At 43.8% G+C, this 13,956-nt stretch overlaps 1 protein-coding gene across 1 annotated transcript in view; it reads right to left on the reverse strand.

The window, feature by feature from the left end:
• Positions 1 to 872: 872 nt before the first annotated feature.
• c14h3orf70 (chromosome 14 C3orf70 homolog) overlaps positions 873 to 13,956 on the reverse strand; it is a 41,258-nt gene continuing 28,174 nt past the window's right edge. Inside the window, exon 2 of the mRNA XM_078229116.1 lies at positions 873 to 6,086. Within this exon, the coding sequence (XP_078085242.1) occupies positions 5,494 to 6,086 (593 nt within the window). The 3' untranslated portion in view covers positions 873 to 5,493. The remainder of the gene's footprint in view (positions 6,087 to 13,956) is intronic.

Consider the following 13,956-nt stretch of genomic DNA (forward strand, 5'->3'; position numbering starts at 1 on the left):
GTGGGAGCAAACCGGAGCACCAGGAGGAAACCCACGCAGACATGGGGAGAATGTGCAAACTCCACACTGACAGTCACCCGAGGCTGGAATTGAACCCAGGGCCCTGGTGCTGTGAGGCAGCAGTGCTAACCATTTTGCCACCGTGCCACCCTGGGAGACCAACCTCGAGTGCGTTAGAGTCAAGTCTAGATAACAAAGGCACAAATGAAGATTTCAGCGGCAGATAAGCTGGGATGGGGTGAAGTTGGCCAATGTTACAGAGGTGGAAATAAGGGTCTTAGTGATGGCACAAATATGTGATTGGAAACTCATCTTTGGATAAATTATGACACCAAGATTGTGAGCAGATTGGGAGAGAGCCGGTATCAGCAGCTGATAATGGAGCTTAGAGTAGGGATCGAAAACAATGGATTCAGTCTTCCCAATATTTAATTGGAGGAAATTTCTGTTCATCCAGTGCTAGTTGTTGGATATACAGTCTGATAGTTTAGCAATAGTGAAGGAGTCGCGAGATGTACAGGATGTGGAGGAAAAGGAAGAGAAGTCCTTGAAAATGATTTGCTGTCTAAGATAAGATAGGAGTAGAACAGGTGAATGCAGTGCTTCCATTCTTATCTAATCATAGCTAGTGAGTCAAATGTGCAGGATGGTAACTTGGTCAACTATTGACATTTTTGCACTTGATAGCCATTCTGTTTTTCATGTGTAGGTCTTGATAATAACTCTATGGGAAAGGAAAAATTTAATATTGGATGGGGAATTTTCCAAACATTGGTTTTGTAATATATTAGGCAGAACTGTGCCCACCATAACTGTCTTCACTCCTGCCATCTAAGGGATTGATTGCAAGAATTCTTACACAAATGACAAAGTTAAAAGTGTTTTTATTGGAAACAAACAGTGGACACAGATTAACAATGTACAGAGCAAATTATGGTAGGTGAGGACAAAAATCCTCAACAGCGGTGAAGATCGGCTAGAAGTCTGAGTGTTGACAAACTATTTCCACCTCCGGGCCTATCCAGCGAATAATACACTCTACACGAGTATTCTGAGCTTCAGGAGATCTCGTTAAATCTGCATTAAAATTTGTTCAGCTGCAGGAATTATGCAATGTTGTCGCACCTCATTGCGGTCATGCGTGTTTTTCTGATCATTGGAAACAAACTAAAAATGATTCTCTTCATGGCATTGGCCATTCTGAAAATGATCCAGGTGATTGTTGTGGAGATCACACTCAATAACCAAGGGTTTGCCTGTTGGGCTATCCAGAATTTGAGCAGAAGGCAATCACGCTGTATTTGCACTGTGAAAGTTTAGATGCTAACAGACGGTGGTGTAAAGTGACTCTTTTTACAAAAGGCCAGTTGGTTGGAGATCTCAGTATCCTAATAGATTGGAATGTAAATGCTCAACAGTATTCTGAATGAGAGAAGCCAAGGATTTATTTCCATGTTGGGCAGTTGGAGAAAGAACTGTGTTTCTTCAGAGTAATGAGGGAGCCTGTTATTCCCTTGAGAAACTTCAAGTAGCTCTTGGAGACCCTTTTCAGACAGAGAGGCAAAGACCTCACTGAAACTGAGAATTGGCCGGGGTCTCTCCCTCTTGGCCAGAAAACATGATGCAATTCAATATATCGGGGAGAAGAAAGAGTAGAGAAGCTTCCTCGGCCCTACCTCTAAGTGAGAAGTAAATTAATTTGGGAAACTGGAATTTTTAGGAGTATTTTGATAACCCCATTGCTATTTGTTATCTAATTCAGCAAGGGAAATTAATCAATTTCCAGATCAAATGAAAAATACTGTAATTTTGGCAAATAAGAATTAAAACAGAAGGCTGACATTAATAATTAGAAATGACTACAAAATTACTTTCTTAATGCCCTCATTATTTTATTTTCCTAACCAAATTTACTGACATGATTGGATATTTTGAAGGTCCATCACTTTTGGCAATGTGGTAAAGAGATGACCTTTGTCATTCTTTCCTCAGAACACCCAATGGGACTTTCTTTCTGGGAACTTCCTGATGTAATTATTTTCACAAAATTCCATCTCGATGGAGAGCAGAGTCTCAAAAGAATTACCCTCAGATTTAGAAACTTCATTCAAGTCTTAAACAAGTGGATAAGTGAAACTAGTTGGGGATCTTTTGGAAATTGTTCCTGCATGATTGCTGCTGTAAAGTTTTAACTTTCCGTACGGTGTCCATAAAATGCCTTCTCCATACTTGTGGTGAGAGAGGGCAATGAATAGTTTCATACATTCACACTTTCTTGCCTTTATGTGGCACATTTAGACATGAACGTGTTGAGATTGAGCATTTAACATACATAAAATCGTCTGTAAAATTGTATTAGCCCAGAACGACTGAATGAGATTTATAAGAAGTTACTGTAACTCGTTACATTGTAAAAATGCATCCTTTTTGTCATCTGGCTGTAGCTATCCTCACATTGAACCCCATGTCTAATGCTGCCTGTGTAATACTGTAAGAGTATTCATTTTAATTACATTGCCATTATTTGTTAAATAAATGAATTTCAGTTCGCTTTCAGAATTTTCCTGAAAAGTGAAATGACGGCATTCATGTTAATGCAACATTTCTCCCACTTATAACTAAACACGGCTGTTAATGGTGCCAGAATTTGCACATCCACAATCAGACAGGCATGTGAAAACTCATGGAACCGCAACAAGTTAACAAAACGGAGACAGGATATTGTGTCCATCATGTCTGTGACGGTTAGAAAGTGGTGGCCAAAGTGCCAGTGATGAGACAATTAAATGTTTAAAAACCGAGGAACCTGTAAAAATCAGTGAACTTGGGTGTGTAAATTGGCAATGCATACTTGAAATTAATTTCCAAAGTTGAAATTCTACCAGATTTCTAGAGTCACTACGAAATGTTCATGCTCCAAGTCTGGGCTACTATATATTCATTAAATTCTTGTTTTCAATCTAATTAATCTGATTTCCTTTCCTTTAATCCCCTTGCAATGTCTTCTATCTACTCCCCTGAAGGCACTGTCGTATTGAGGTAATGGTAACTTCTGGTATTTCGTAAGAGTGGCCACTTTCCATGTTTAAGCCAAGATATTGGCAAACTCTTCACTTATTAAAGTTAACAAACCAGATCATATCTGCACACGCATTCACAGCATTGTACTTCCTGCCAGCTAGTTACCTAGTTATAGTGGCCAATAGGGAAAATCCTGGTTCATTTCCACTTCCTTCATCCAGAGATTGCCACACAATCGGGTAATTCCCTCATCACTGACTCAATTCCAGAGGATTGGCTTTCTTTATTCACTCGATTAAAATCTAACTACTCAGCATTTCTGCTCCAGTGCAGTCTCAGTACTTCAAGTTTCCACTCATAATTAAATTTCCACTCATAATTTCATCCCTGGAATTAAACTGACCTACAATTTAAATCGTACACTCTCCATGGTTTCAATGATCTTTCTGTAATAAGACATCGAAACTGTATACAGCCCTCCAAACCTGTATAAATCTTGTATAAACTTATTGTCACCTTTTAACCAGGTTTATTAAAACCAATGTCCTTTGTAGGGCTTCATTTTTTTTGCTAACATTATAATTCTAGGTTATGGAAAGATAAGTAGAATGGTGATGTTGGGACAAAATTAAAGCAGGAATATTTCTGCTTCTGACAACAATGGATGAAGCCATATCACTGTGGTGCCTGGCCCCTTTAAGGAACGATCAGCTGATAGGGTCACATGACATGTGCACAATATAGACACAGAATAAACACTGTCTGATGTGGTAACATTTGATGTGTGCACTGAAACTGGAACTTTCCTCACCTTAACAATGTGAATATACATCTAATATGTTGCGATTACAGACTAGTAGGAATCAGTAAATTGGTGGAATGTAATCTGAAATAATGCATCCATTTTTAATAACCCAGTGCGGTATAGTTTTCCTAACCATTAGCAGGATGGCACATGGTTTATGCAATCCACCAAGTGAATTAACACATTTCTTGCACAATTTTGTTCGCATTTCAAATTTATAAAGGAGGGAAGAGTCTTGGCTACATCTCCTTGTGTCACCATAACAAAATTCCCATTCATTAATCTTAGTTTCTCTTAAATTCCTGGTCATTCCTGGTCGCTGCTATTCTCTAGCTGCACGGTGAATACTTACATTATTAATCTGAGCCACATGCTTCTTTCAGAGGACAGTTCTGTTAGTCAGGTGTACATGCTTTCCTCATATTATCTGGCATGTTTACTGTTCACATCTGTTGGTGGCTTTAGTACAGGTCTGACCATTGATCTCAAGTGGACAGAGGACATGGAAAAAGCCAATGACCAATCAGCCATTTGGAAGAGGATTGAGAAAATTAGAAGCACAATCTTCAATTCTCCAAAGAACCCATTAATCTAGAAATGAATTTAAAATGCATGTACGTTCAAATGAAGGAACTAAGAAAAGATTTTGTGGAGGCCACTGTTAATTTTACATTCCCCATAAAATCCTCCTTAAATCTACACAATCCTCTGTCTGAAATTATAGGTATACCAAAGTTGATGCTTCCTGTTGTAGGAGGACTTAATGTGACTCCTGGAAATCTTAATCCGCTAATTTATTTCAGCAATGTTCTTTTATGTAAATATGAAGCCTTAGAGCAAGTCAAATAATGTAACATGAAAATATCTATTCTAATAATATGTAACCCTCAATAAAGATCATTCTTTTAACATTGTGATAATCACAGTATCTATTTCACGTAGCAATTCAGAATTGAAAGCACATTTCCATGCAGGGGATAATGTAACTCCTGAGTTACATAATGCATTCAGCAATATGTCCACAGATTGCGAGGTGAACAAGTCACCTGACTCGATAGGTTCCGATCTTCAAAACTCTTCCCCGGTCTTTGACTTGAGAAAACAAGTGCTGAATTTCAATTCCTTTTCAATGTGCTTTGTTGTGTAATGTTTCTGGTGATTGGCAGTGATCCTGGCGTGCTATACAGTACCTAGTGGTGTCTACTCTCTTACTGACCAATACCATCCACCTCCTCCGCTACGCCTTCCACCATCCCTGTCTCTCCAGAAAAATAATTAGTTTAGCCTTGTCGTCCAGTGCAGTCCAAAGTACTTCCGTGTGATGGTTTCAAATGATGACTCATTGCCAAAGCAGTGGATAAAAAGTTGTGAGTTTGGACATTGTGCTTGGGAACTTGTAAAGTTTTGTCCACTTTGGGCTTTGACACAGTCTCTATTTGGGTAGGCACAATAGTCACTGGATAACTGTCTGCATGTGCTACATTTTAAATACCCATCTTATATCTGAGATAGGCTTGTACGAATTCCTGTGTTTTTGGCTATACTTTAACACAGTGATATAGTGAGGATATCTTTCACTTATCTTGAAGTCTGCAATTTTTAGTTAAGTTTGATTCATCAGGCATTGATGAAGAGCTGAGGGAACTCCTTCCTCTCACTGCTTTTGCTCAGACAGTTGTTTCAATTTTTTCGATAATTTCCACAGTGGACCGTGAAGGAGACAGTAAACCACAATCATCCTGGTCCCACTGGCTCTCCGGACTAGAGTCATCATCGGAGCTCAATTCATCTTCATCCTCATCCTCCTCTGTGTCATCATCACAGGATTCTGGGTAATGCAATCCTAATGCGTTGATCCCTGAATCCTCTGAGGCAGATGGTGAAGAGCAGTGGTTCATCTGTGGTGCTGGTACCTTGTCTACCAGAGTTGGGTTCTTTGGACTGACTGAGGTAGCCCGACTAAAATGGTCTCCAGCCTTTGGGTCTTGCACAGTGGCAGCAGGCGGAGGCTGGCACTGGACATAGCACATCTTTCCATTGATCCTTTTAACCCGATAGCTGTCAACAAAGAGTTTGGAAATAGTGCAGTACCTTGGTGTATCTGGAGTGAACGGAGGCCTGAGGAAAGAGGCAGTCTTTAGGAAACGCCCCACCAGGGAGATGGACAATTGGACTGTGTCTGCATGGCTGTTTGGGCTGATTGGGATGAAAGTGCTTGGTAAATGTTCCACATGGGTCATAGGCTGGTAAATATATCGACCTGAAAATGATTAAAACAAAGGCAATGGTGAGAACGCAACAAAGCAAAGGCTGGCATTTAGCATTGCTGATTTTTACTCACTAATTTGATATTTTATCTGCTGGAACAAATTAACATATAACAAGACCACAGTGTCTTCATAGAAACCTTACAGTGCAGAAAGAGGCCATTTGGCCCATCGAGTCTGCACCGACCACAATCCCACCCAGGCCCTATCCCCATATCCCTACATATTTACCCACTAATCCCTCTAACCTACACGTCTCAGGACTCTAAGGGGAAATTATTTTTAGCATGGCCAATCAACCTTACCCGCACATCTTTGGACTGTGGGAGGAAACCGGAGCACCCGGAGGAAACCCACGCAGACACGAGGAGAATGTGCAAACTCCACACAGACAGTGATCCCAAGCTGGGAATCGAACCCAGGTCGCTGGAGCTGTGAAGCAGCAGTGCTAACCACTGTGCTACCGTGACGCTCCATTGTTTATCACAAGTTTCCAGTTTCTCATATATAAGGTATTTCTAAAACGCAGTATATTATGTTTGTTTAGTTCAGTGTTGTATTTCATTTATCCTGTTACTAACTCACGAACCATCTGTATTTCAGGATAAAACATTAAAGCTGTGGACGGTCCAAATAAACGTTCCTAAACCAACTGCACACAGCGTAAAGGACAAACTGAATGCATCGACTTGGAGGATATGGGATGGTGACCTTTACTGAGATCAAACTGTAACATGGGCTGGACTAGGAAATAGATCAACCAGTTTATTAGGTTATGGGGAAAATGGGGAAAGCAGTAGAGGGGAAGAAGTAACCTCAATGTGTAAGGGTGAAATCACTTCATTAATTAGAGAGAATATCACTAGAGATAAACAGGCAGTGGAGACATGATGGGTAGCCCTAAGAAATAGGAAAGGATTTAAGACTGTAGCTGGAGGTATGTGTTGACCTCCCATGGTAGTCTTAATGGCATTGTCTAAACGCTGAAATCATACAAGCATGTAGTAATGGGGGGATTTTAACTTTCGTATGGATTGGGATAAACTGACAGCTCATGTCAGAAAGGTAAAAAAATTAAAGGAGGGAATTTTCCTCTCCCACCCACCACGGGAAAGGTCCATTGACCTCGGGCGGGAGTTTCCAGTTTTGGGGCGAGTGTGGCCAGAAAATCCCGCAAATGGAGTGTAAGAAAGGAACCAGGTTATACTAGATTTACTAATGAGTGTTGGGCAGATTTAGTTAACAATCAAATGTGGTGTGAACATTTTGTTAATAGCGATCATAATAAGGTCAAGTTCAACATAATTTCTCAAAGGGAGATACTTGAAATGGCTACTAAGATTCTACTCACCAGAGCTATTTAAAGGGATTATCAATATCTTGCAAGTTAATTGCTGATTAATTTCTCTGTGTGATTTCTGCAATTGTTGGTATTGGTGCAATACTTGCTGAAGGACTTTGTCCTGACTTTAAGGAACCTCCACACCTCAAAGAACAAGGGCAGCTGACATTTGGGAACTTCACCGCCTCCAAGTTCCTCTTCAAATCACACACCATCCTGACTTGTGTGTATATATCACCATTTTTTTTTCATCACTGGGTGTGAATCCTGGAGTTCCTACCTAACAGCATGGTGGGAACACCTTCACTCCATTGCAGTGATTCAAACTCATCGCTCTGTCTGTAGGGCATCTATGGATGGGCAATAATTATTAACTTTGTCAGCGACTCCCATGTCCCAAAGATGTGCAAAATGCTGTCAACTACCAAAATCCTTTTGTCTTCCCTAGACCCCTATGGATCAGAAATCTTCCTCTGACCAATGCCATACAACCTCAGAGCAACAGGGTAGCCAGGAAGAAGGTTGGCCCACTCAAGGACAGGGGAGGGAATCTATGGGTGGAGCAAGAGAAAATGGGTGAGGTATTAAATGAGTACTTTGTGTCAGTATTCACCAAAGAGAAGGACTTGGTGGATGATGAGTCTGGGAAAGGGTGTGTAGATAGTTTGAGTCATGTTGAGATCAAAAAGGAGGAGGTATTGGGGTTCTTGAGAAACATTAAGGTAGACAAGTCCCCAGGGCCAAATGGGATATACCCCAGAATACTGAGAGAGGCAAGGGAGGAAATTGCTGGAGCCTTGAGAGAAATCTTTGTATCCTCACTGGCTACCGGGGAGGTCCCAGAGGATTGGAGAATAGCCAATGTTGTTCCTTTGTTTAAGAAGGGTAGCAAGAATAATCCAAGTAATTACAGGCCGGTGAGCCTTACATCAGTGGTAGGGAAATTATTGGAGAGGATTCTTCGAGACAGGATTTATTCCCACTTGGAAATAAGTGGACGTTTTAGTGAGAGGCAACATGGTTTTGTGAAGGGGAGGTCGTGTCTCACTAATTTGCTCGGGTTTTTCGAGGAAGTGACGAAGATGATTGATGAGGGTAGGGCAGTGAATGTTGTCTACATGGACTTCAGTAAGGCCTTTGACAAGGTCCCTCATGGCAGACTGGTACAGAAGGTGAAGTCGCATGGGATCAGAGGTGAGCTGGCAAGGTGGATACAAAACTGGCTCAGTCATAGAAGACAAAGGGTAATGTGGAGGGACCTTTGCTGTTTGTAATATATATAAATGATTTGGAGGAAAATACAACTGGTTTGATTAGTAAGTTTGCGGATGGCACAAAGGTTGGTGGATTTGCAGATAGCGATGAGGACCATCAGAGGATACAGCAGGATATAGATCGGTTGGAGACTTGGGCGGAGAGATGGCAGATGGAGTTTAATCCGGACAAATGTGAGGTAATGCATTTTGAAAGGTCTAATACAGATAGGAAATATACAGTCAATGGCAGAACCCTTAAGAGTATTGATAGGGAGAGGGCTCTGGGTGTACAGGTGCACAGGTCACTGAAAGTGGAAATGCAGGTGGAGAAGGAAGTCAAGAAGGCATACGGCATGCTTGCCTTCATTGGTCGGGGCATTGAGTTTAAAAATTGGCAAGTCATGTTGCAGCTTTAAAGAACCTTAGTTAGGCCGCACTTGGAATATAGTGTTCAATTCTGGTTTCCACATGACCAGAAGGATATGGAGGTTTTGGAGACGGTACTGAAAAGATTTACCAGGATGTTGCCTGGTATGGAGGGCATTAGCTATGAGGAGAGGTTGGAGAAACATGATTTGTTCTCACTGGAGCGACGGAGGTTGAGGGGCGACCTGATAGAAGTCGACAAGATTATGAGGGGCATGGACAGAGTGGATAGTCAGAAGCTTTTGCCTAGGGTGGAAGAATCAATTATTAGGGAGCACAGGTTTAAAGTGCGAGGGGCAAGGTTTAAAGGAGATGTACGAGGCAAGTTTTTTACACAGAGGGTGGTGGGTGCCTGGAACTCGCTGCCGGGGGCGATAGTGGAAGCAGATACAAAGAACAAAGAACAATACAGCACAGGAACAGGCCCTTCGGCCCTCCAAGCCCACGCCGCTCCCTGGTCCAAACTAGACCATTCTTTTGTATCCCTCCATTCCCACTCCGTTCATGTGGCTATCTAGATAAGTCTTAAACGTTCCCAGTGTGTCCGCCTCCACCACCTTGCCTGGCAGCGCATTCCAGGCCCCCACCACCCTCTGCGTAAAATACGTCCTTCTGATATCCGTGTTAAACACCCCCCCCCCCCCCCCCCGCCTCACCTTGAACCTATGATCCCTCATGAACATCACCACCGACCTGGGAAAAAGCTTCCCACCGTTCACCCTATCTATGCCTTTCATAATTTTATACACCTCTATTAGGTCACCCCTCATCCTCCGTCTTTCCAGGGAGAACAACCCCAGTTTACCCAATCTCTCCTTATAACTAAGCCCTTCCATACCGGGCAACATCCTGGTAAACCTCCTCTGTACTCTCTCCAAAGCCTCCACGTCCTTCTGGTAGTGTGGCGACCAGAACTGGGCGCAGTATTCTAAATGCGGCCGAACCAACGTTCTATACAACTGCAACATCAGACCCCAACTTTTATACTCTATGCCCCGTCCTATAAAGGCAAGCATGCCATATGCCTTATTCACTACCTTCTCCACCTGTGACGTCACCTTCAAGGATCTGTGGACTTGCACACCCAGGTCCCTCTGCGTATCTACACCCTTTATCGTTCTGCCATTTATCGTATAGCTCCCCCCTACGTTAGTTCTACCAAAATGGATCACTTCGCATTTATCTGGATTGAACTCCATCTGCCATTTCTTTGCCCAAATTTCCAGCCTATCTATATCCATCTGTAGCCTCTGACAATGTTCCTCACTATTTGCAAGTCCAGCCATTTTCGTGTCGTCCGCAAACTTACTGATCACCCCAGTTACACCTTCTTCCAGATCGTTTATATAAATCACAAACAGCAGAGGTCCCAATACAGAGCCCTGCGGAACACCACTAGTCACAGGCATCCAGTCGGAAAAAGACCCTTCCACTACCACCCTCTGTCTTCTGTGACCAAGCCAGTTCTCCACCCATCTAGCCACCTCCCCCTTTATCCCATGAGATCCAACCTTTTGCACCAACCTACCATGAGGAACTTTGTCAAACGCTTTACTAAAGTCCATATAGACGACATCCACGGCCCTTCCCTCGTCAACCATTCTAGTCACTTCTTCAAAAAACTCCACCAGGTTAGTGAGGCATGACCTCCCTCTCACAAAACCATGCTGACTATCGTTAATGAGTTTATTCCTTTCTAAATGCGCATACATCCTAGCTCTAAGAATCCTCTCCAACAACTTTCCTACCACGGATGCCAAGCTCACCGGCCTATAATTTCCCGGGTTATCCTTCCTACCCTTCTTAAATAACGGGACCACATTAGCTATCCTCCAATCCTCTGGGACCTCACCTGCGTCCAGTGACGAGACAAAGATTTGCGTCAGAGGCCCAGCAATTTCATCTCTCGTCTCCCTGAGCAGCCTTGGATAGATTCCATCAGGCCCTGGGGATTTGTCAGTCTTTATATTCCCTAAAAAACCTAACACTTCCTCCCTTGTAATGGAGATTTTCTCTAACGGGTAAACACTCCCCTCCGAGACACTCCCAGTCAACACATCCCTCTCCTTTGTGAATACCGACGCAAAGTATTCATTTAGGATCTCCCCTACTTCTTTGGGCTCTAAGCATAATTCCCCACTTTTGTCCCTGAGAGGTCCGATTTTTTCCCTGACAACCCTTTTGTTCCTAACGTATGAATAAAATGCCTTGGGATTCTCCTTTATTCTGTCTGCCAAGGACATTTCGTGACCCCTTTTTGCCCTTCTAATTCCTTGTTTGAGTTCTTTCCTACTTTCTTTGTATTCCTCCAGAGCTCCCTCCGTTTTTAGCTGCCGGGACCTAACATACGCCTCTCTTTTCTTTTTGACCAATCCCTCAATTTCCCTGGTTATCCACGGTTCTCGAATCCTACCCTTCCTATCCTTCTTTTTTACAGGCACATGCCTATCCTGCAGCCCTAACAACTGTTCCTTAAAAGACTCCTACATGCCAGATGTGGATTTACCCTCAAACAGCCTCTCCCAATCAACAGCTGCCAATTTCTGCCTAATCCCACTAAAGTTAGCCTTCCCCCAATTCAACACCTTACCCTTGGGACACCACTCATCCTTTTCCATCACTATCCTAAAGCTAACAGAATTGTGGTCATTATTTGCCACATGTTCCCCCACCGAAACTTTGGAGTCCTGACTGGGCTCATTCCCCAGTACTAGGTCCAGTATAGCCCCCTCTCTAGTCGGGCTATCTACATATTGTGCAAAGAACCTTCCTGTACGCATTTTACAAATTCCTCCCCATTCAGACTCCCAGCCCTACGTGATTTCCAGTCTATACCAGGGAAATTGAAGTCTCCCACTACAACAACCCTATTTTTCCTGCACCTATCCGTTATCTCCTGACATATCCGTTCTTCCACTTCACTTGGGCTGTTGGGGGTCCTGTAGTATACCCCCAACATAGTGACTGCGCCTTCCTGTTTCTGAGCTCCACCCACAGTGACTCGTTACACGACCCCTCTGAATTGTCCTCCCTCTGCACCGCTGTAATATGCTCTCTAACTAATACTGCTACTCCCCCACCTCTTTTGGCCCCTCCTCTGTCTCGCCTAAAACACTTGTACCCCGGAATATTCAGTTGCCAGTCCTGTCCCTCTTTCAACCAAGTCTCTGTCACCGCAACCACATCCAAATTCCTCGTAAGCATTGAGGCCCTAAGTTCGTCTGTCTTACCTGCTACGCTCCTTGCATTGAAGTAGATGCACTCCAGACCTCCAGGCCCAGTGAGGTCATCCTCCCCCAGAGTGCTCTTCTTCTTTGCCAGCCTTGTCCCAGCCTCAAGCTCGTCCCCAGCCTCCACACTTGTAGACATAATTTTTTGATCCCCACCCCCCTGCCATATTAGTTTAAACCCACCCGAACTGCACTAGCAAAACTCCCAGCCAGGATATTCGTGCCCTTCCAACTTAGTTGTGACCCGTCCTTTTTGTACATGTGCCATCCTCTCTTGAAAACTTCCCAGTGATCCAGAAATATGAAGCCCTCCCTCCTGGACCAGTCCTTTAGCCAAGCGTTCAATTGTACTATCTCCCTTTTCCTAGCCTCACTGGCCCGAGGTATTGGGAGCAGCCCAGAGATTGCCACCCTGGAGGCCCTACTTTTTAGCCTATTTCCCAACTCCCTGAATTGCTCTTGTAGGATCCCCCTGCTCTTCCTATCTACGTCATTTGCACCAATGTGTACAATGACATCCGTTTCTTTATCCTCGCCTTTTAATATGCCTCCTATCCGCTCGGAGACATCCAGTACCCCAGCACCAGTTAGGCAGACTACCACCCTGGAGTCCCGTTCGCACCCACAGAATCGCCTGTCCGTACCTCTAACCGACGTGTCCCCCACCACTATTGCTCTCCTAATCCCTCTCTTTCCTTTCCGGGCCACAGAGCCTGACTGTGTGCCAGTGACCTGGTCACTGTGGCTTACCCCTGGAGAGTCACCTCCTCCACACTATCCAAAACAATATACTTGTTTTGGAGGGGGACAATCACAGGTGACCCCTCCACTAATTGCTCACTCCCCTCCCCTCTCACACCTGTCGCCGAGCCCTTCCTATTATGAGAGACAGCCACTGGAATACTCTCTGGTACGTTACCCTTATGACCTTTACTCCTCCTAACTGTGACCCATGTGTCTTCCCCCTGAGGCCCCGGTGTAACCACTTGCCTATAACTCATGTCTATTTGTCTCTCATTCTCCCTGACTAGACTAAGGTCATCAAGCCGCTGCTCCAGTTCCCTGACGCGGTCCCTCAGGAGCTGCAGTTCCACGCACCTGACACAAATGTGAACCTCCGGGCGGCTAGGTGTTTCCAGGAACTCCCACGATAATGACTTTTAAGGAGCATGTGGACAAATACATGAATAGGATGGGAATAGAGGGATATGGTGCCTGGAAGGGTAAGGGGTTTTAGTTAAGTCAGGCAGTGTGGTTGGTGCAGGCTTGGAGGGCCGAAGGGCCTGTTCCTGTGCTGTAATTTTCTTTGCTCTTTGTTCACCCTCCGCCCTGTACCTCCTCCCCAGACAAGGGGAATTTTTCCTATGCTAATGGGATTGGCAAAGGCTGGATATTTCCTTACTAAGGGAACCATAATTTCAATGTTACATTGCTGTTCCAACCATTACTTAGGCCAGCTAGCACAAGGAGAGAACATTTATTGGGTGCAGTTACACTCTGAAGGGTCATGGGTCTCAGGAATTCGAAGCATCATGTATCAAACTGTGGTAGATTTACTGTGCTGGGTAAGACAAAAGGTTGTTTGCGAATAGGCTGTGGAGCTGGTTAG

The sequence above is a fragment of the Mustelus asterias genome, chromosome 14, assembly GCF_964213995.1.
Source record: "Mustelus asterias chromosome 14, sMusAst1.hap1.1, whole genome shotgun sequence".
NCBI lineage: Eukaryota > Metazoa > Chordata > Chondrichthyes > Carcharhiniformes > Triakidae > Mustelus > Mustelus asterias.